We start from the raw sequence: 23,110 nt of genomic DNA, 5'->3' as shown, positions 1-23,110 counted from the left end.
CGCATGCGCGTGACGCCCGTCTCCACGCCGGCGCATGCGCGTGGTTGCCATCTCCGTGCCGGCGTGGAGCAACATGTCGGCGACCGAACAGCGGGCCCCGTGCGCAAGGAGGTAGGCCCCCTCCAGATCCAGGATGCCCGCTGATCGGAAGTGCCCGATCGCGGGCCTGGACCCCATTGAGGCTCTCCCCCCCCTCCCCCCGGAGTCAGATCTCCCCCCCCGCCCCCGCCCACGGTGAGCAGTGCCGCCCCCGATTTCATCGGGAATTTGGATTCTCCGGCTGTTTGCCGAACGCGGTTTCGGCTTCGACGACTGGAGAATCCAGCCCACAATGTTTTGGCCTCAACTACTTTCTGTGGTACCGAATTCCACAGGTTCACCACTACCTGGGTGTAGAGATCACTCCTCATCTCTGTCCTGAATGGCCCTGTAGACTCAGACTGTGACCCTTGGTTCCGGGCACCTCCACGACCGGGAACATCCTTCCTGCATCTACCCTATGTAGTCCTGTTCAATTTTATAGGTTTCTATGAGATCCCCCCCCCCCCCCATCCCCCCACAATTCTTCTGAACTCAAGTGAATACAATTCCAACTGATCCAAACTCTCCCCCTACGTCAGTCCCACCATCCCAGGAATCAGTCTGATAAACCTTTGCTGCACTCCCTCTATAGCAAGAACATCCTTCCGCACCAAACGTCCCTGCTCCTGTACTCAAATCTTCTCATTATGAAGGCCAGCATTGCATTAGGGCCAGTCAAGGGCAGTCGTGGGAAGTTGTGCGTGGAGTCCGAGGAGATAGGAGAGGTACTAAATGAATGTTTTTCATCAGTATTCACACAGGAAAAAGACAATGTTGTCGAGGAGAATACTGAGATTCAGGCTACTAGACTAGAAGGGCTTGAGGTTCATAAGGAGGAGGTGTTAGCAATTCTGGAAAGTGCGAAAATAGATAAGTCCCCTGGGCCGGATGGGATTTATCCTAGGATTCTCTGGGAAGCTAGGGAGGAGATTGCTGAGCCTTTGGCTATGATCTTTAACTTATCTTTGTCTACAGGAATAGTGCCAGAAGACTGGAGGATAGCAAATGTTGTCTCCTTGTTCAAGAAGGGAAGTAGAGACAACCCCGGTAACTATAGACCAGTGAGCCTTACTTCTGTTGTGGGCAAAGTCTTGGAAAGGTTCATAGAGATAGGATGTATAATCCTCTGGAAAGGAATAATTTGATTAGAGATAGTCAACACGGCTTTGTGAAGGGTAGGTCGTGCCTCACAGACCTTATTAAGTTCTTTGAGAAGGTGACCAAACAGGTGGATGAGGGTAAAGCAGTTGATGTGGTGTATATGGATTTCAGTAAAGTGTTTGATAAGGTTCCCCAGGGTAGGCTACTGCAGAAAATACAGAAGCATGAGATTCAGGGTGATTTAGCAGTTTGGATCAGAAATTGGCTAGCTGGAAGAAGACAAAGGCTGGTGGTTGATGGGAAATGTTCAGACTGGAGTCCAGTTACTAGTAGTGTACCACGAGGATCTGTTTTGGGGCCACTGCTGTTTGTCATTTTTATAAATGACCTGGAGGAGGGCGTAGAAGGATGGGTGAGTAAATTTGCAGATGACACTCAAGTCGGTGGAGTTGTGGACAGTGTGGAAGGATGTTACAAGTTACAGAGGGACATAAAATAAGCTGCAGCGCTGGGCTGAGAGGTGGCAAATGGAGTTTAATGCAGAAAAGTGTGAGGTGATTCATTTTGGAAGGAATAACAGGAAGACAGAGTACTGGGCTAATGATAAGATTCTTGGCAGTGTGGATGAGCAGAGAGATCTCGGTGTCCATGTACATAGATCCCTGAAAGTTGCCACCCTGGTTGAGAGGGTTGTTAAGAAGGCGTACGGTGTGTTAGCTTTTATTGGTAGAGGGATTGAGTTTCGGAGCCATGAGGTCATGTTGCAGCTGTACAAAACTCTGGTGAGAACGCATTTGGAGTATTGTGTGCAACTCTGGTTGCCGCATTATAGGAAGGATGTGGAAGCATTGGAAAGGGTGCAGAGGAGATTTACCAGAATGTTGCCTAGTATGGAGGGAAGATTTTATGAGGAAAGGCTGAGAGACTTGAGGCTGTTTACATTAGAGAGAAGAAGGTTAAGAGGTGACTTAATTGAGGCATACAAGATGATCAGAGGATTGGATAGGGTGGACAGTGAGAGCCTTTTTCCTCGGATGGTGATGTCTAGCACGAGGGGACATAGCTTTAAATTGAGGGGAGATAGATATAGGACAGATGTCAGAGGTAGGTTCTTTACTCAGACAGTAGTAAGGGTGTGGAATGCCTTGCCTGCAACAGTAGTGGACTCGCCAACACTAAGGGCATTCAAATGGTCATTGGATAGACATATGGACGATCAGGGAATAGTGTAGATGGGCTTTAGAGTGGTTTCACAGGTCGGCGCAACATCGAGGGCCGAAGGGCCTGTACTGCGCTGTAATGTTCTATGTTCTATTAGCCTTCTTTACCTCCTGCTGTACCTACGCACTTACTTTCAGCAACTGTTGTACGAGCACACAGAGGTCGCATTGCACAGTCCCCTCTCTCAGCTTACAGCCATTCAGATAGTTGCCTGCATTCTTGTTTTAGTACCACAGTCACTCACATTTATAACAAATTATGCTGCACCATCTGTGCATTAGTACAATCACTCGACATGTCACACCAAAACATCTCTAAATCCTCCTCACAGTTCACCCTCCCACCCAGCTTTGTGTCATCTGCAAATGTGAAGAGATTACATTTACTTCCCTCATCTGAATCATCAGTATATATTGTGAATAGCTGGGGACCCATCACCGATCCCGTTTATTCCTACACTTTATATCCAGTCTGCCAATCAGTTTTCTATCATCTCAATACATTATCCCCAATCCCATTTGCTTTAATTTTACACGCTAATCTCTTATGTGGGATTTTGTCGAAAGCCTTCTGAACGTTCAAATGAACTACATCCACTGGCTCCACAACGATGTGCCAGCCAGCAACACTCACATCCTGTGAGTGAATAAAGATTAAAACATGGGGGCAGTATTCATTCTATATATTTATGTTAGAACCTATAATGGAGAAAGGTACCTTGAAATACAGATCAGAGTGTGGGAGGTGAAGAATGGAGTCTTGCTGAGCATTGTGTTTGCTCACAATTAAACATTTTTGTTTTTAGATGCACCACGGAACCTCTCAATTACTTCTCTTGATATGATTAATGCTTCATGGATCAATATAATTGAGGGGAATTCTACAGTGATAATCTGCTCTGTCGAGAGCTTCCCAGCTTCTAACCTGACGTGGAGACATCTTAGTGTCCCAATGAACAGAACAAGTTCCAACAATGAGCTGTGGTTGGTGATTCCTCACGTTACACCCAGGGACACTGGAGACTACGAGTGTGTGGCAGAAAATGAACATGGATCAGTGGAGGGGTCCATAACCATCACTGTGGAACGTGAGTGTACACAGACTTCAACATCTCTCATACACAGAGGGAAACATGCACGCACACACAGAAACCCACTTCCACACAGAAGCATGAGGACAAAGCAGCCTGCTTTATCAGCACCCCATCCCCAGCACCTTATTCATTCACTCCCTCCATGCATAGAAGTAGCAGTGTGTGGTATCTACAAGATGCACTGCAGCACCTTACAAATCTGCGGTCTCTATGAATGAATGAAGTCGCTTATTGTCACAAGTAGGCTTCAAATGAAGTTACTGTGAAATGCCCCTAGTCGCCACATTCCGGCACCTGTTCGGGGAGGCTGGTACGGGAATTGAACCATGCTGCTAGCCTGCCTTGGTCTGCTTTCAAAGCCAGCGATTTAGCCCTGTGCTAAACCAGCCCCTACCATCTAGAAGGAGAAATTCAGCAGACAATTGGGAACACCACTATGGGAAGTGATGTGTTATGTACTCTGGGATAACACTGGCTGCAACTGGATGCAATTTTAACCAAAAGATACTCCAGACCTTGAAGTTAGTTCAATCTGATTTATTGAACCAGTAGTTAGTACAGTTCTCTATGAGTTCGACTCTCTGCTAACCTAAGTGTGGTTACTCTGTCTGACTGAACCAGACTAGCTCTTAGCCACGTGCTGGAGGTGTGAAACTGTACATAAACCCTGACTCACTCTGTAGATATTCATCAGTGGAAAGAGGCGGAGTGTGAGTGCCTCGTGCCTTTTATCGTGAGATACCACCCCTGAGTGTCCTGCCTGCTCATTGGTCATGTCCTGTTCTCTGTGTTCATTCGCTGCCTGTATATCATGACAGGAAGTTCCCTTCGAAGTCACTCACCATCCTGACTTGGAAGTATATCAGCTGTTCCTGCACTGTCTCGGGGTCAAAATCCTGGCACTCCCTCTCTAACAGCACCATGGGTGTACCTACAGCACGCGCGGACTGCAGCAATTCAAGAAGGTAGCTCAACACCACCTTCGCAAGGGAAAATTGGGTATTGGCAATTAATGCTGGTTGAGTCAATGACGCTCTGTGTTGGATAAGCAGTCTCCTGCATGAATGAATGAACAGTGTTACACAAGGAGAGTCCATTATAAATGGTGTGTTACATTGCCAGATGGAGTTACTATTGGACAGCAGCTCGCAGAATAGAACCCTGGTTCAGAAGACCGTAATGTTTTACCTATTTAAGGCAATATGGAAGAAGAGAACCATAGGACTAGTTAGTTTTCAACAACAATATAACACCTATTAAATATTAAATTTTGATTATAATACAATAGCCTTTACTCCACCCTTCAGGTCCACATCTGTCTATTTTCAAAGATAACATCCCACTCTGAAACCAAATGGCCGCTGCCAATCAACCTATTTTCGATGGGTTTTGCCTCACAATCCCCCCAGATTATTATTTCCAAACGACAGTCCCAAGAAGTCTCACATTAAAATCTTCTTTCAAACAATGCTTCTCATCAACTTCTTTCATTCAGAAATCACTCCAGGTTTTCCAAAGATTCTGCTCCACTCTTTAAACAGCCCCAGCACCCCGCCCCCGCCCCCCTCTCCTTTCAGGTTTCATTTGTCTCAATTGCTTTTACATCAATTCCGATACCCAGCCACCAATTTTAACAATTATTTCAAATAATGTCTCACAAACTATAATAAAATCTCACAAACTTTGGAACAACTTCTTGGCCGGGATGCACCAATATCGCGGGCAAGCGTTGACGCCGGTGTCAAGGGGCCTCCAGGCCCAGCAATTCTCCTATTTGTCGGTGGATAGAATGGCTCCGACGTGCTGTGCGCTGCTGAAGCGGCGAAAGACGGCCCTACACGGCCGGCGTGAGTCCTCGCATGCGCGTGACGCCCGTCTCCACGCCGGCGCATGCGCGTGGTTGCCATCTCCGTGCCGGCGTGGAGCAACATGTCGGCGACCGAACAGCGGGCCCCGTGCGCAAGGAGGTAGGCCCCCTCCAGATCCAGGATGCCCGCTGATCGGAAGTGCCCGATCGCGGGCCTGGACCCCATTGAGGCTCCCCCCCCCCCCCCCCGGAGTCAGATCTCCCCCCCCCCCCCCCCCCCCCCCCCCCGCCCACCAGGCCGTCCACATCGGCAGCGGGCCCAGGCTCCCGCCAGGTGGCACCAGGTACCAGGACTCGCCCGAACGCGACAGGAGTGCGGCCCGTCACGTGCGGAGAATCGCGCGGGGGCCTATTTTACCGGCCATCGGCCGGGACCGCGACTACCATGTGGACGCTGATGTGTTGGGTAGGCTGGGTCGATGTGGACTGCACTTGATGCAGTGTAGCGAGAGACAGACCTCCAACACTTGATAAGATGCAACATGATTTTATTTAACATCTAAACTATTATACATGTTCAACTGTGGGTTGACACTATGCTGACTTGACTGGAGACCTGATACTAGCCTAACCAGACTTACTAGCTACCACATGGTGCTTGCACTGGCCAGCTCACTAAGTCTGACTGTCTCAGAGACCGGGAAAACTGGTGCCCTCTGGCTTTATAGTGGTCGTGTCCTATCTGCTGATTGGCTGCTCTGTTCTGTGTGCTCACTGGTCATCCTGTGTGTCAATCACTGCCTGTCTACACTCCATTGTATACATAGAAGTATATTATGACATCTCCCCCCGTTTTTTTTTGTATTGTGTGTGTTGAGATAATAAATATTAAGGTGCATGTGCGTGTGGATGTGTATATGTGCGTGACTATATACAGAATGTGCTAAAATGACCTTATGTACAGAGGAAGGTGTCGCTAGTGGGCAGATATAGGGCAGATGAAACGGTAACAACGATACTTACAGAGGTCAAAACAATAAGATAATACAGTTGTGCAAAAGTTCAGTCTATAAGTTTAGTCTCTGCGGTGGGCGCCGAATTCTGGTTGACCGCCTCAAGGGTGGATCAGGGGCCGCCTGCACTTGGATAGGCGGGACCGCAGCCAATGCGGTGGTCGCAGAGGTCTGCAAGATTGCTGGCAGATCGGTGGCCTCGTGGTAGGGCACGTCCGGAGGAAGCGTTGTGTGAGGCGAGACATCATGGTTAGGTGGCGGGCGTGGAAATCTGTGCAGCGCCCGTCTGTTGCATCGTAGGAAGGAGCCATCAGTCATGCGGACGAGGAACGATCTCGGGGCCACTTGCTTGACCACCGCGGCTGTGGCGGACCAGCCGCCGTCAGGCAACTGCACACGAACACGATCAGTTGGGACCAGCTCGGGAGATCCGTGGCATGAGCGTCGTATGCTGATTTCTGTTGGGCCCGAGACTGCTGCATCTTTTGTATGACTGTGAGATGGTCAAGGTCTGGAACATGGATGGCTGGAACCGTGGTTCGCAGAGAGCGATTCATGAGCGTCTGCGCGGGAGACAACCCAGTGGACAGCGGGGATGCTCTGTATGCCAGCAGCGCCAGGTTCAAGTCGGAGCCTGAGTCTGCAGCCTTGCAGAGTAATCTCTTGACGATATGGACCCCTTTTTCATCCTTTCCGTTTGACTGTGGGTAGTGGGGGCTGGAGGTTACGTGACGAAAGTTGCATAGGCGGGCAAAATCAGACCATTCCTGGCTGTAAAAACAGGGACCATTGTCACTCATCACCGTGAGCGGTATCCCATGCCTGGCAAACGTTTCTTTGCAGGCTTTAATCATCGCTTTCGACGTGAGGTCGGTCAGTTTCACCACTTCAGGGTAATTGGAGAAGTCGTCGACCAGGAGGGCATAGTCACACCCCTTGGCGTGGAAGAGGTCGACACCGACTTTGGACCATGGGGAGGTCACTATCTCATGTTGCTGCAGTGTTTCTTTGGCTTGAGCTGGCTGAAATTTCTGACATGTGGGTCAGTTGACGACTGTGTTGACAACGTCCTGGCTGATGCTCGGCCAATAGACTGCCTCTCAAGCTCTGCGTCGACATTTCTCGACCCTCATGGAGTTGGCCGAGCACCATAGCTCGCATGCTCTGCGGAATCACAATCCTATCGAGCTTCATGAGGATGCCATCCACCACCGTCAGGTTGTCCTTGATGTTGTAAAACTGGGGACACTTTCTCGTCTGCTAGCCACCCGTGAGGTGCTGCATCACACGCTGTAGCAGAATTTGGATGACCCTCTCATCAGTGGCCGGAAGGTTGGAGGCACACAATTACATCTGCGCATCGATTTGGCAGACAAAGTCAGTTTGTTCACACGGTGTGGTGATAGATCTGGAAAGGGCATCTGCAACAATGAGTTCTTTGTCTGACATGTAGACAAGTTCAAAGTCATAGCGGCGTAGCTTGAGAAGGATTCGTTGTAACCGAGGCGTCATGTCATTCAAATCCTTCTGGATTATGTGGACTAGTGGCCTGTGGTCCTTCTCAACCGTGAATTTCGGGAGGCCATACAGATAGTCGTGAAATTTGTTGATTCCCATTAGGAGGCCCAGGCATTCCTTCTCGATCAGTGGGCGTTATGGCTCTGGGGGCATACACAACTGGGGCCCATGAGGAGGAGTCATCCCGTTGGAGGAGCACCGCCCCAATACCGTCCTGGCTCGCGTGAGTGGATATTTTGATCTCTTTGGTAGGATCGAAGAACATCAGAACCGGGGCTGTGGTGAGTTTTGCCCTCAGCTCACGCCATTCGTTCTCATGAGCGGGCAGCCACTGGAATTCTGTCGACTTTTTGACGAGATGGCGGAGGGCTGTGGTGTGTGCCGCCATGTTGGGAATGAACTTCCCGAGGAAGTTGACCATCCCTAGAAAGCAGAGGACCACCTTCTTGTCCTCTGGGGTCTTCATGGCGTTGATCGCCGAGACCTTGTCAGCATCTGGCCGCACGCCTTGCTGCGAGATGTGGTCACCAAGGAATTTGATTTCTGATTGACCGAACGAGCTCTTGGCTCTGTTGAGTCGGAGGCCATGCTCATGGATTCTGTGGAATACCTGCTTGAGGCGATCAATGTGTTCTTGAGGAGTTGTGGACCAGATTATGACATTGTCAACATACACGCGCATCCCCTCGATACCCTCCATCATCTGTTCCATGATGCGGTGAAATACTTCTGAGGCAGAGATGATGCCAAAAGGCATCCGGTTGTAGCAGTAGTGACCGAACGGGGTATTGAATGTGCACAGCTTGCGACTGGATGCATCCAGCTGTATTTACCAGAACCCCTTGGAGGCGTCCAGCTTCGTAAAGAGTTTGGCATGAGCCATCTCGCTGGTCAACTCCTCTCGTTTTGGTATCGGGTAATGTTCCCTCATGATGTTGCGGTTTAAATCCTTGGGGTCGATGCAGATTTGAAGCTCCCCGACGGCTTCTTGACGCAGACCATGGAGCTGACCCAGTCCGTGGGTTCTGTGACCTTTGATATGATGCCATTGTCCTGGAGGTCCTGTAACTGCTGCTTGAGGCAGTCCTTGAGGGGCGCCGGCACCCAACGTGGTGCGTGGATCACAAGGGTGGCGTTTGGTTTGAGCAGGATTTTGTATCGGTATGGGAGTGTGCCCATTCCGTCGAACACGCTGTGGTACTGCGTGATGATGTCATCAATTTCAGCCTGAAAGTTCTCATCAGGTGAGGCCGTCGCCTGTGAGGATGATATGGTGTGGACTCGCTGAGCCAAGTTCAGGAGTTTGCAGGCCCGAGCACCGAGCAGGGATGCTCTGTCAGGTCCCACAATCTCAAATCGCAGTGTCGCTTTAAAAAACTTATTGGAAACTCCGAGTTGGCATGAGCCACTGGCAGCTATGGCATTGCCATTATAGTCAAGGAGCTGGCAGGCCGGTGGAAGAATGCTTGGTCTGACGCGGATGGTGTCGAGATCGGATTGGAGATGAGGTTCGCCAATGCGCCGGTGTCCAGTTTGAATCGGATGCAAGCCTTGTTGACTGTGAGGACAGCACACCACTCGTCGTCTGGATCCACGCTGAGGATCGGGAGGTGCTTCGCTGTCTTGGAGAAAGGCAGCGCATGCTTCGTAATGATGCTCACCCGATGTGGAGATTTGAGGCACACAGCATCAGGATCTGTTGGACTGTCGGGGTCGGAGTCTCGAATGGCCTGCTGTGTTGAACGGACGCTTCTGTGCCGCGGCTGGGATCGCTGGATGCTGGGCAGTGGAGCAGATCTGCAAAGGGCTGCGTAGCGGCCAAGATTGCCAAACAGTAGACACCGTCGTGATTTTGCCGAACATTGCCGCTTTAAATGGGCGGAGCCACAATTCGGACACGTCATGACTCTGACGTCTGCGTGTTCTGTGCGCCACCGTGCATGTGCAGTGCGGTCAAACGACGTACGCACCTGCGCAGTCTGGTCGTCGGTCTCGCCGTCCCCTAGGTCGTGGCGCGCATGCGCAGGGGCCCGGGAAAAGCACCCAAAAAAGCCACTCTCGTCGATACTTAGGCCCATTTGTGCGATGGCCTGCACCCGTTCTGCCTCCTGGGAGGTTAGCTTTGCCGTTTCTGCCGCCCTGATGTGGGAGTACCGATTGTTAGCATGTTCGTGGAGAACGCACGTTTCGATGGCGATGGTGAGGGTGAGCTGCTTGACTTTCAGGAGCTGCTGGTGAAGGGAATCGGAGTGGACCCCGAAAACGATCGGATCCCGGATCATGGAATCAGTGGTCGAGTCATAGTTACATGACTGCGCGAGGATGCGGAGATGGGTCAGAAAGGGTTGAAAAGGTCCATCCTTATCCTGAAGCCTCTGCTGGAAAACGTACCGTTCAAAGCTCTCATTCACCTCAATGTTGCAGTGGCTGTCGAACTTCAGCAGGACTGTTTTAAATTTTGTCTTGTCTGCGCCTTCAGCGAATGTAAGGGAGTTGTAGACGTGGATGGCGTGGTCCCCGGCTGTGGAGAGGAATAGTGCGATCTTCCTGGCATCCGATGCTGCCTCGAGGTCGGTGGCTTCTAGATAGAGTTGGAACTTTTGTTTGAGGATCTTCCAATTTGCACTGAGGTTGCCGGCGATGCGGAGCTGCAGAGAAGGGCGGACAATTTCCACGTCACCAGGTGGCTGTTTGCTGGTCAACGCTGATTCACTCAAGGTAGGTCCGTCACTCACTGGTACCATGATGTGTTGGGTAGGCTGGGTCGATATGGACTGCACTTGATGCAGTGTAGCGAGAGACAGACGTCCAACACTTGATAAGATGCAACACGATTTTATTTAACATCAAAACTATTATACATGCTCAACTGTGGGTTGACACTATGCTGACTTGACTGGAGACCTGATACTAGCCTAACCAGACTTACTGACTACAACATGGTGTTTGCACTGGTCAACTCACTAAGTCTGACTGTCGCAGAGACTGGGTCCTGAGAGACCTGGAAAACTGGTGACATCTGGCTTTATAGTGGTCGTGTCCTGTCTGGTGATTGGCTGCTCTGTTCTGTGTGCTTTCTGGTCATCCTGTGTGTCAATCACTGCCTGTCTGCACTCCATTGTATACATAGATGTATATTATGACAGACACAATTGGCGCCGATTCTCCGGTCGCTGGAGAATCAGCGGCTCGTCGTCAGAGCGGTGTGGCGGGATTCTCGCGCCCCCTGCCCCCCGGCGATTTTTAATTTTATTTTTAAAAGAATTTAAAAAAAATTTTTCCAATTAAGGGGCAATTTAACATGGCCAATCCACCTACCCTGCACATCTTTGGGTTGTGGGGGTGAAACCCACGCAGACACGGGAAGAATGTGCAAACTCCACACGGACAGTGTCCCAGAGCCGGGATTCAAACCCAGGACCTCAGCGCCGTAGGCAGCAATGCTAACCACTGTGCCATCTGCCCACCCCCCCCCCGGCAATTTTGTGAACGGCCGCGGGAGCAGAGAATCCCGGCCCAGATATCTGACCAATCAGTTTTCAACTCTCTGTGCCAATACAAAGGGTATCCTCTTCTGGTTCTTGGAGCCTCTGTTCCTTTGACTTCAGACTTCTTGGAAACGTCTCTTCAGTTCCATAGTTTCCTTAACTAGCTGTTCTTTCAGTTTCCTGGCACTGTCTTTATTAACTATTACTGCATTGTATGGCTTTTTGCTACCGGTTATCAACTGCTATCAATTCAGCTAACCAGAAGCTCACAAAGCATTCCTACTTTACAGGTGTACTGATAGCTGAGCAATAACTTTTTTATTTCTCCCAGCTTGTTTACTTTTCATACCATATTCCTCTAAAGCACAATATTAACAGACCAAACCTCCACACATACAAATGTCTTTATCTAGCCTGAATCTAAATAGAGTTTTCCACTTGTTACACTAAACCACAAAATTAAAACCGCTTAAATCTACATCAACTCTCTAATATTTTTTTTAAAATTAGTCCCTTAAAACAACCTCTGCTCTCCTCACAGCTTCCCTTTTGAAACAAAGAAATTGGACGAGTGTTACATCCAATTCACACAAAATTAACATTGCATATATTTAACCACAAAACTTATTAAATCCCTCAAAACTACCTCTGTTTTGCTGACAATTGACATAACCACCTTTGGACCATAAGATATAGGAGCAAAATTAGGCCACTCAGCCCATCGAGTCTGCTCCGCTATTTACTCATGGCTGATATTTCTCTCATCCCCATTCTCCTGCCTTCTCCCCATAACCCCTGATCCCCATATTAATCAAGAACCTATCTATCTCAGTCTTAAAGAGACTCAGTGATTTGGCCTCCACAGCCTTTGCGGCAAATAGTTCCACAGATTCACCACCCTCTGGCTGAAGAAATTCCTCTTCATCTCTGTTTTAAAGGATCATCCCTTTAGTTTGAGATGGTGTCAGCACTGAGTGCTGAATTTGGTGCATTTTGAGTGCTATAGTAAGAGTTTGGTGACCGAGGGAGTATAAGGCTTCATTTTTATCTAAAGTTTAGTCTTTCTTTTATTTAGTTAATTAACTTAAAAGTTGCTGTTTGGTTTAGAAGAAGGTGAATTTTCAATCAGCTTTAAACAGGCTTCTACTTGTAGGCACTTGCAGCTGGAGCTTGTTAATTAGTTAATTGGATTAGGCCAGTTTTCAGAGGCTAGATTCACAGTATAAAAGTGATCCCCTGCAGTGCAGACTTTGTTTGCACTGAGTGCTGAATTTGGTACATTTTGAGTGCTATAGTAAGAGTTTGGTGACCGAGGGAGTGCTGAATTTGGTGCATTTTGAGTGCTATAGTAAGAGTTTGGTGACCGAGGGAGTGCTGAATTTGGTGCATTTTGAGTGCGATAGTAAGAGTTTGGTGACCGAGGGAGTTAGGTGAGGAGGGAGTAAGGTGCTCCTTTCATTTTGTTTCCGGCATTTCCGCAAAGAGTGAGAAGAGAGCCAGGAGTTTACAGAAAGTGTAGCTGACTGGGAGCAGAGTCGGAGGGCGGAGATCTAGTTAGTCCACAGGGCAGCTATATTCTGTCAGGTAAGAGGGGATGGAGGCTAGGCCAGTTGCATGCTCCTCCTGTAGGATGTGGGTGGTGAGGGATACCACCGGTGTCCCCGCTGACTATACCTGCGGGAAGTGCACCCAACTTCAGCTCCTCAAAGACCGTGTTAGGGAACTGGAGCTGAAGATGGATGAACTTCGGATCATCCGGGAGGCAGAGGGGGTGATTGAGAAGAGTTACAGGGAGGTAACCACACCCAAGGTACAGGACAAGAATAGCTGGGTTACCGTCAGGGGGAAAAAAACAAACAGGCAGACAGTGCAGGGATCCCTCGTGGCCATTCCCCTTCAAAACAAGTATACCGTTTTGGATGCTGTTGGGGGGGATGACCTACCGGGGGAAGGCCCGAGCGGGCAGGTCTCTGGCACTGAATCTGGCTCTGGGGCTCAGAAGGGAAGGGGGGAGAATAGAAAAGCAATAGTTGTAGGAGATTCAATGGTTAGGGGAATAGATAGGAGATTCTGTGGTCGCGAGCGAGACTCCCGGAAGGTATGTTGCCTCCCGGATGCCAGGGTCAGGGATGTCTCGGATCGTGTCTTCAGGATCCTTAAGGAGGAGGGCGAGCAGCCAGAAGTCGTGGTGCACATTGGTACCAACGACATAGGTAGGAAAAGGGGTGTGGAGGTAATAAACAAGTTTAGGGAGTTAGGCTGGAAGTTAAAAGCCAGGACAGAGAGAGTTGTCATCTCTGGTTTGTTGCCGGTGCCACGTGATAGCGAGGCTATGAATAGGGAGAGAGTGCAGTTGAACACGTGGCTGCAGGAATGGTGTAGGAGGGAGGGCCTCGGGTATTTGGATAATTGGAGCGCATTCTGGGGAAGGTGGGACCTGTACAAGCAGGACGGGTTGCATCTGAACCAGAGGGGCACCAATATCCTGGGAGGGAGGTTTTCTAGTACTCTTCGGGAGGGTTTAAACTAATTTGGCAGGGGAATGGGAACCGGATTTGTAGTTCAGCAACTAAGGTAGCCGATATTCAGGACGCCAAAGCGTGTTTGTCAGTGGGGAAGGGAACACTGACAAAGGAGAGTACTTGCAGGCACGGAGATGGGTTGAAGTGTGTATACTTCAACGCAAGAAGCATCAGGAATAAGGTGGGTGAACTTAAGGCATGGATCGGTACTTGGGACTACGATGTGGTGGCCATCACGGAAACTTGGATAGAAGAGGGGCAGAAATGGTTGTTGGAGGTCCCTGGTTATAGATGTTTCAATAAGATTAGGGAGGGGGGTAAAAGAGGTGGGGGTGGCATTGTTAATTAGAGATAGTATAACAGCTGCAGAAAGGCAGTTCGAGGAGTATCACCCTAATGAGGTAGTATGGGTTGAAGTCAGAAATAGGAAAGGAGCAGTCACCTTGTTAGGAGTTTTCTATAGGCCCCCCAATAGTAGCAGAGATGTGGAGGAACAGATTGGGAAACAGATTTTGGAAAGGTGCAGAAGTCACAGGGTAGTAGTCATGGGTGACTTTAACTTCCCAAATATTGAGTGGAAACTCTTTAGATCAAATAGTTTGGATGGGGTGGTGTTTGTGCAGTGTGTCCAGGAAGCTTTTCTAACACAGTATGTAGATTGTCCGACCAGAGGAGGGGCAATATTGGATTTAGTACTTGGTAATGAACCAGGGCAAGTGATAGATTTGTTAGTGGGGGAGCATTTTGGAGATAGTGACCACAATTCTGTGACTTTCACTTTAGTAATGGAGAGGGATAGGTGCGTGCAACAGGGCAAGGTGTACAATTGGGGGAAGGGTAAATACAATGTTGTCAGACAAGAATTGAAGTGCATAAGTTGGGAACATAGGCTGTCAGGGAAGGACACAAGTGAAATGTGGAACTTGTTCAAGGAACAGGTACTACGTGTCCTTGATATGTATGTCCCTATCAGGCAGGGAAGAGATGGTCGAGTGAGGGAACCATGGTTGACAAGAGAGGTTGAATGTCTTGTTAAGAGGAAAAAGGAGACTTATGTAAGGCTGAGGAAACAAGGTTCAGACAGGGCATTGGATGGATACAAGATAGCCAGGAGGGAACTGAAGAAAGGGATTAGGAGAGCTAAGAGAGGGCATGAACAATCTTTGGTGGGTAGGATCAAGGAAAACCCCAAGGCCTTTTACACATATGTGAGAAATATGAGAATGACTAGAGCGAGGGTAGGTCCGATCAAGGACAGTAGCGGGAGATTGTGTATTGAGTCTGAAGAGATAGGAGAGGTCTTGAACGAGTACTTTTCTTCTGTATTTACAAATGAGAGGGGCCATATTATTGGAGAGGACGGTGTGAAACAGACTGGTAAGCTCAAGGAAATACTTGTTAGGAAGGAAGATGTGTTGGGCATTTTGAAAAACTTGAGGATAGACAAGTCCCCCGGGCCTGACGGGATATATCCAAGGATTCTATGGGAAGCAAGAGATGAAATTGCAGAGCCGTTGGCAATGATCTTTTCATCCTCACTGTCAACAGGGATGGTACCAGGGGATTGGAGAGTGGCGAATGTCGTGCCCCTGTTCAAAAAAGGGACTAGGAATAACCCTGGGAATTACAGGCCAGTTAGTCTTACTTCGGTGGTAGGCAAAGTAATGGAAAGGATACTGAAGGATAGGATTTCTGAGCATCTGGAAAGACACTGCTTGATTAGGGAAAGTCAGCACGGATTTGTGAGGGGTAGGTCTTGCCTTACAAATCTTATTGAATTCTTTGAGGAGGTGACCAAGCATGTGGATGAAGGTAAAGCAGTGGATTTAGTGTACATAGATTTTAGTAAGGCATTTGATAAGGTTCCCCATGGTAGGCTTCTGCAGAAAGTAAGGAGGCATGGGATAGTGGGAAATTTGGCCAGTTGGATAACGAACTGGCTAACCGATAGAAGTCAGAGAGTGGTGGTGGATGGCAAATATTCAGCCTGGATCCCAGTTACCAGTATCGTACCGCAGGGATCAGTTCTGGGTCCTCTGCTGTTTGTGATTTTCATTAATGACTTGGATGAGGGAGTTGAAGGGTGGGTCAGTAAATTTGCAGACGATACGAAGATTGGTGGAGTTGTGGATAGTAAGGAGGGCTGTTGTCGGCTGCAAAGAGATATAGATAGGATGCAGAGCTGGGCTGAGAAGTGGCAGATGGAGTTTAACCCTGAAAAGTGTGAGGTTGTCCATTTTGGAAGGACAAATATGAATGCGGAATACAGGGTTAACGGTAGAGTTCTTGGCAATGTGGAGGAGCAGAGAGATCTTGGGGTCTACGTTCATACATCTTTGAAAGTTGCCACTCAAGTGGATAGAGCTGTGAAGAAGGCCTATGGTATGCTCGCGTTCATTAACAGAGGGATTGAATTTAAGAGCCGTGAGGGGATGATGCAGCTGTACAAAACTTTGGTAAGGCCGCATTTGGAGTACTGTGTACAGTTCTGGTCATCTCATTTTAGGAAGGATGTGGAAGCTTTGGAAAAGGTGCAAAGAAGGTTTACCAGGATGTTACCTGGAATGGAGAGTAGGTCTTACGAGGAAAGGTTGAGGGTGCTAGGCCTTTTCTCATTAGAACGGAGAAGGATGAGGGGCGACTTGATAGAGGTTTATAAGATGATCAGGGGAATAGATAGAGTAGACAGTCAGAGACTTTTTCCCCGGGTGGAACAAACCATTACAAGGGGACATAAATTTAAGGTGAAAGGTGGAAGATATAGGAGGGATGTCAGAGGTAGGTTCTTTACCCAGAGAGTAGTGGGGGCATGGAATGCACTGCCTGTGGAAGTAGTTGAGTCGGAAACATTAGGGACCTTCAAGCAGCTATTGGATAGGTACATGGATTACGGTAAAATGATATAGTGTAGATTTATTTGTTCTTAAGGGCAGCACGGTAGCATTGTGGATAGCACAATTGCTTCACAGCTCCAGGGTCCCAGGTTCGATTCCGGCTTGGGTCACTGTCTGTGCGGAGTCTGCACATCCTCCCCGTGTCTGCATGGGTTTCCTCCGGGTGCTCCGGTTTCCTCCCACAGTCCAAAGCTGTGCAGGGTAGGTGGATTGGCCATGATAAATTGCCCTTAGTGTCCAAAATTGCCCTTAGTGTTGGGTGGAGGTGTTGAGTTTGGGTGGGGTGCTCTTTCCAAGAGCCGGTGCAGACTCAGGGGGCCGAATGGCCTCCTTCTGCACTGTAAATTCAATGATAATCTATGATTAATCTAGGACAAAGGTTCGGCACAACATCGTGGGCCGAAGGGCCTGTTCTGTGCTGTATTTTCTATGTTCTATGTGTCCTCTGGTTCTAGCTTTTCCAACAAGTGGAAACATCCTCTCCACGTCCACTCTATCCGGGCCTCACAGTATCCTGTAAGTTTCAATAAGTTCCCCCCTCATCCTTTTAAACTCCAACGAGTGCAGACCCAGAGTCCTCAACCGTTCCTCATATGACAAGCTCTTCATTCCAAGGATCATTCTTGTGAACCTCCTCTGGACCCTTTCCAAGGTCAACACACGTTCCTTAGATATGGGGCCCAAAACTGCTCACAATACTCCAAATGTGGTCTGACCAGAGCCTTATACAGGCTCAGAAGTACCCCCCTGGTCTTGTATTCTAGCCCTCTTGACATGAATGCGAACATTGCCTTCTTAACTGCCGACTGAACCTGCACGTTAACCTTAAGTGAATTGTGAACAAGGACTCCTAAGTCCCTTTGTGCTTCTGATTTCCTCAGCATTTCCCCATTTAGAAAATAGTCTATGCCTCCATTTTTCCTTCTAAAGTGCATAACCTCACACTTTCCCACATTGTATTCCATAGCCCAGCAGCGCGAGTTCAATTCCCATACCAAATTACCCGAACACGCGTCGGAATGTGGCGACTAGGGCCTTTTCACAGCAACTTCATACTTGTGACAATAAAAGATCATTATTATTATTATCTGCCACTTCTTTGCCCACTCTCATAGCCTGTCCAAGTCCTTCTGCAGAACGCCTGCTTCCTCAATACTACCTGTCCCTCCACAGATTTTTGTATAATTTGCAAACTTAGCAACAGTGCCTTCTGTTCCTTCTTCCAGATCATTAATGTACATTGTGAAAAGTTGTGGTCCCAACACAGACCCCTGAGGCACACCACTAGTCATCCTGAAAAAGACCCCTTTATCCCCACTCTGCTTTCTGCCAGTCAGCCAATCCTCTATCCATGCCAGGATCTTACCCTGAACACCGTGAGCTCTTAACGTATTTAACAATCTCCTTTGTGGCACCTTGTCAAAGGTCTTCTGGAAATCTAAATAAATCATGTCCACTGGTTCTCCTTTGTCTAACTTCCTTGTTACCTCCTCAAAGAACTCTAACAGATTTGTCAGACATACCTCGCTTTGACAAAGTCGTTCTGACTATTTTACCATGCACTTCCAAGTTCTCCGCGATCTTATCTTTAATAATGGATTCTAAAATCTTACCAATGACCAAAGTCAGCCTAACCAACCTATACTTTCCCGTCTTCTGCCTCCCTCCCTTCTTAAACAGTGATGTTACATTAGCCACTTTCCAGTCCTCTGGGACCCTTCCTGCCTCCAGTGATGTCTGAAAGATCACCATCAATACCTCTACAATCTCCTCAGCTATCTCTTTTAGGGCCCTGGGGTGTAGTCCATCCGGTCCAGGTGACTTATCCACCTTCAGACCTTTCAGTTTCCCCAGAACCTTCTCCTTAGTGATGGCCACTGCAATCACCTTTGCCCCCTGATTCTCCTGGAGCTCTGGCATCCCACTGGTGTCTTCCACCACGAAGACTGATGCAAAGTAATTATTCAGTTCATCTGCCATTTCTTTCATGAGAAAATATCTTTTGAAATGCATTTAGTTGTCAGATAGAGAGACAGACAGACAGACAGGTTGTGTCCAGAACCAGGGGTCACCTCTGAGGTCACAGTCTGAGGATACGGGATAGACCATTTAGGACAGAGGTGAGGAGAAATGTCTTTACCCAGAGAGTGGTGAGCCTGTGGAATTCATGACCACAGGAAGAAGTCGAGGCCAAAACATGGTGGGCTAGATTCTCTGCCAGCGGGGTTCTTCGCTTCGCCGACATCACACTCACGCCCACGGATTTCCCGACGGTATGGGGGTACCCACAATGGGAAACCCCATTGGCCGGCTGTCGGGACAAAGGATCCCGTTGCCAGCGGGGGCGCGCCGCACCAGAAAGCGGGTGCGGCGGAATGGAGAATTATACCCGGTATATTAGATGCAGCACTTAGGGCAAAGGGGATCAAAGGATATTGGGGGGGAAAGCGAGATTCGGCTATTGAGTTGAATGATCAGCCATGGTGATAATGAATGGTGGAGTAATCTCAAAGGGCCGAATGGCCTCCTCCTGCTCCTATTTTCAATGACTATGTTTCTATGAATCATGGATTTTCCTGCTCACATTGACATATCTTCTCAGATGGACCACGGAATCTTTCAATGACTTCTCTTGATATCATAAATACTTCATGGATCAATATAATTGAGGGTAATCCTACAGTGATAATCTGTTCTGTCGAGAGCTTCCCGGCTTCTAACCTGACGTGGAGACATCTTAATGTCACAATGAACAGAACAAGTTCCAACAATGAGCTGTGGTTGACGATTCCTCACGTTACATCCAGGGGCACTGGAGACTATGAGTGTGCAGCAGAGAATGAACATGGAGCGGTGGAGGGGTCCATAACCATCATTGTGGAATGTGAGTGGACACAGACTTCAACATCTCTCAGACAAATGAGTATCCACAATTAGACATCCACAATCTCACATATTCAGCAAGACCTGAACAAGAGGGAATGGTGCAAATTGGTTAGCACTGCTGCCTCACGGCACCAGGGTTCGTTTACGACCTTGGGTGGCAGTCAGTGTGGAGTTTGCACATTTTCCCCATGTCTGCGTGGGTTTCCTCCGGGTGCTCCAGTTTCCTCTGTTGCTGAAAACTCACCACTATTCTTAGAAGTCTCCCTATACCAAAAACGGCCGACATTCTAAATGGTGAACAGGGATTCTCACTCCCTGACTCCTATGCAGGCTTCGGTGCGTGCTATTCAGGTCACACTGGGTGCCATAGAGAAAGCAAAACAACCGGCTGGGCGTAATTAACACGGTGTTAAAACGCCGGGTGCCATGTAGAAAATAAAGCAACCCGCTAGGTGTAATTAACAGGGTTTTAATTAAACGTTGCACGCCATGTTGTTGAAAACTCACCACTATTCTTAGAAGTCCACCTATACCAAAAAGGGCTGACATTCTAAATGGTGATCAGGGATTCTCACTCCCCAACTCCGATGCAAGCTTCAGTGGGTGCTATTTAGGTCAAACTATGTTTTCAAGTTATCCCCCGGTATAACCCATACCTTCACAGAAGATTTCATCTACTTACCACTTAGTAGCATCGATCCTGGGTCCCACATTGCTAAGTAAGTAAAGTAGACTTTGGAATAACCACTGTTTCAGGTTAAAACTTTTACGTTATTTTATTATTATATATTTTCTTTTAAAAGCTGCAATCACTGTCTTTACAGAAAGGTAAAAAGATCTTGCTTGTGGATCCTTCTGGTTGGTTGAAGGGACCTATCTCTGAGCTGACTCTGCCACCTCTTTAAATTCTGGTCTTCCTTTGGGCTCTGGGCTGCTTTGCTCTGTCCCATGACCGAGCTGACTGTAAGCTGACTTTGTTTGCTTCTCTTGTTCCTTCTCTGCTTCGCTTCATCTCTGCCCCTTTCTCAGAGTTTATATATTTTTCTAACAGTTATTAAGTTTTTATGACTTTATTGTAAAGTAACTTTTATTTCACTTTGATTGTAAAAGGTACCTTTCATCTAATTTTTTCTAACATGACTAAGTATTCATTTTGACATGACCTCAGCTCATAGACCTCTGATTACATTGTTTCCTTTGTGATGTTCAAAATGTTTTGATTTCAATATGGGTGTGAATTTTGGTTCCTGTCATTTCTATAGTTTTATTATCGAATTGTGTCCGCAGCTCATAATTTTGACTTTGATTTGGGTCTAATTTGTGTTCTTGTAGACAGGTTGTCTCCAGTTTTCTTTAATTTACCTGATTTCAGCAGAGCTTCACACCTATAATTGTCACCTAATTCAACTGAAAACCTCACCCATTCTTTTCCATCTGCTTACTAAGATAGTTGATTTCAATGAAGGTGTGAAACATTGCTTTTAGCTGTATGCTAAAATCCACTTGGTTATGATTTGAAAGACCGGCATGTTTTGTTTGCTAAGCCTGTTTGACCACGGCTATCTGCATTTTACAATCCTCTCCTGGCAGATGTTGTTAACCCTTCGTGGGATTTTCCCCTATAATGTCTCATGCTTCTCTTAGATCAGGTATTATCATAGAATTTACAGTGCAGAAGGAGGCCATTCGGCCCATCGAGTCTGCACCGGCTCTTGGAAAGAGCACCCTCCCCAAGGTCCACACCTCCACCCTATCCCCATAACCCAGTAACCCCACCCTACACTAAGGGCAATTTTGGACACTATGGGCAATTTAGCATGGCCAATCCACCTAACCCGCACATCTTTGGACTGTGGGAGGAAACCGGAGCACCCGGAGGAAACCCATGCACACACGGGGAAGATGTGCAGACTCCGCACAGACAGTGACCCAAGCCGGAATCGAACCTGGGACCCTGGAGCTGTGAAGCATTTGTGCTATCCACAATGCTACCGTGCTGCCCTAACAAGTATTGCCAGACTTCCATGTTTCAAATGACGTATCTTTCCATATTTTCAATTACACCTCCCACAGTCAAATGGTTTGATGGTTTGGCCATGTGAAATTGCTCTTAGTGTCCAAAGGTTAGGTAGGGTTACGTGTGTAGGGCAGGGGAATTGGCTTAGTTGGGGTGCTTTTTCTGAGGGTGGGTTCAGATTTGATGGGCTGAATAGCTTCCTTCTGCACTTTAATGATGCCATGATTCTATCACTACTCAGATTGGGCTGAAAAGTAGAAAATGATGTTTGTGCCACACAAGTACCAGGGAATGACCATCTCCAAGAAGAGAGAATCTAACTATCAGCCCTTGACATTCAATGGCATGGCCATCATTGAATCTCCCTTGATTAACATCCTGGGGATTGCCATTGATCAGAAACTTAAAGGCACATAAAAACATAAAAAATAGGATCAGGAGGAGTCCATTTGGTCCTTCGAGCCTCCTCCACCATTCATAATGATTATGGCTGATCATCCAATTCAATAGCCTGTTCTCACCTTCCCCTCTTATCCTCTGATCATTTACGCCCCAAGAGCTATATCTAACTCATTCTTGAAATGATACAGGGCTGGATTCTCCAAATCTGGGCTATGTCCCCACGTCGACGTGGGAACGGTGGCATTTTACGCCCGGAAAACTGCCGCAAAACGGCCACCAAAACGGGCTAGCAGGACGGCAGTGTAGAGCACCCGGCTCGAGCTGCCAATATGCCCCGAAGAATTGCCGGGTTCGTGGCCGCACATGCGCAGGGTGGCAGCCTGCAATGGCCGCTCCATTCTTCATGGCGGAGGCCGCTCGCTGACTTGGCCCGCAAAATAGTCCCCCCCCCCCCCTTCGGCCGGCCTGTGCTCCCTGGACTGCCCCACCACAGTGCCCCCAGCCCTGAATAATGTCTCCCCCTGCCCGCAGATAGGTCCTCCCCCGATTGTGGTGGTGCTGGACTTGAGTCCGCAGCCACCACGCTGAGTTCCCGACGGATGAGACCACACGTGAGCCGCGCCATCGGGAACTCGTCAGTCAGGGGCGGAGCATCGGGGGTCGATACGTCACACGCCAGGGACAGAGCATCGCAAAAGCAGTGCCGCCCCCGATTTCATCGGGAATTTGGATTCTCCGGCTGTTTGCCGAACGCGGTTTCGGCTTCGACGACTGGAGAATCCAGCCCACAATTTTTTGGCCTCAACTACTTTCTGTGGTACCGAATTCCACAGGTTCACCACTACCTGGGTGTAGAGATCACTCCTCATCTCTGTCCTGAATGGTCTACCCTGTAGACTCAGACTGTGACCCTTGGTTCCGGGCACCTCCACGACCGGGAACATCCTTCCTGCATCTACCCTATGTAGTCCTGTTCAATTTTATAGGTTTCTATGAGATCCCCCCCCCACCCCCCCACAATTCTTCTGAACTCAAGTGAATACAATTCCAACTGATCCAAACTCTCC

At 48.3% G+C, this 23,110-nt stretch overlaps 1 protein-coding gene across 4 annotated transcripts in view; it reads left to right on the top strand.

The window, feature by feature from the left end:
• The window catches only part of LOC140387199 (sialic acid-binding Ig-like lectin 10), a 67,791-nt gene that overhangs the window by 27,091 nt on the left and 17,590 nt on the right, over positions 1 to 23,110 (top strand). For 3 of the 4 annotated variants that reach the window (XM_072470181.1, XM_072470179.1, XM_072470178.1), the window contains 2 exons: positions 3,209 to 3,490; positions 19,341 to 19,622. In XM_072470181.1, the coding sequence (XP_072326282.1) occupies positions 3,209 to 3,490; positions 19,341 to 19,622 (564 nt within the window). The remainder of the gene's footprint in view (positions 1 to 3,208; positions 3,491 to 19,340; positions 19,623 to 23,110) is intronic. The other variant, XM_072470180.1, reaches the window with a different exon arrangement.

The sequence above is a fragment of the Scyliorhinus torazame genome, chromosome 12, assembly GCF_047496885.1.
Source record: "Scyliorhinus torazame isolate Kashiwa2021f chromosome 12, sScyTor2.1, whole genome shotgun sequence".
NCBI classification, from domain to species: domain Eukaryota; kingdom Metazoa; phylum Chordata; class Chondrichthyes; order Carcharhiniformes; family Scyliorhinidae; genus Scyliorhinus; species Scyliorhinus torazame.
The sequence above is the reverse complement of the archived record's forward strand: the minus strand, read 5'-3'. Positions and strand labels throughout refer to the sequence as shown.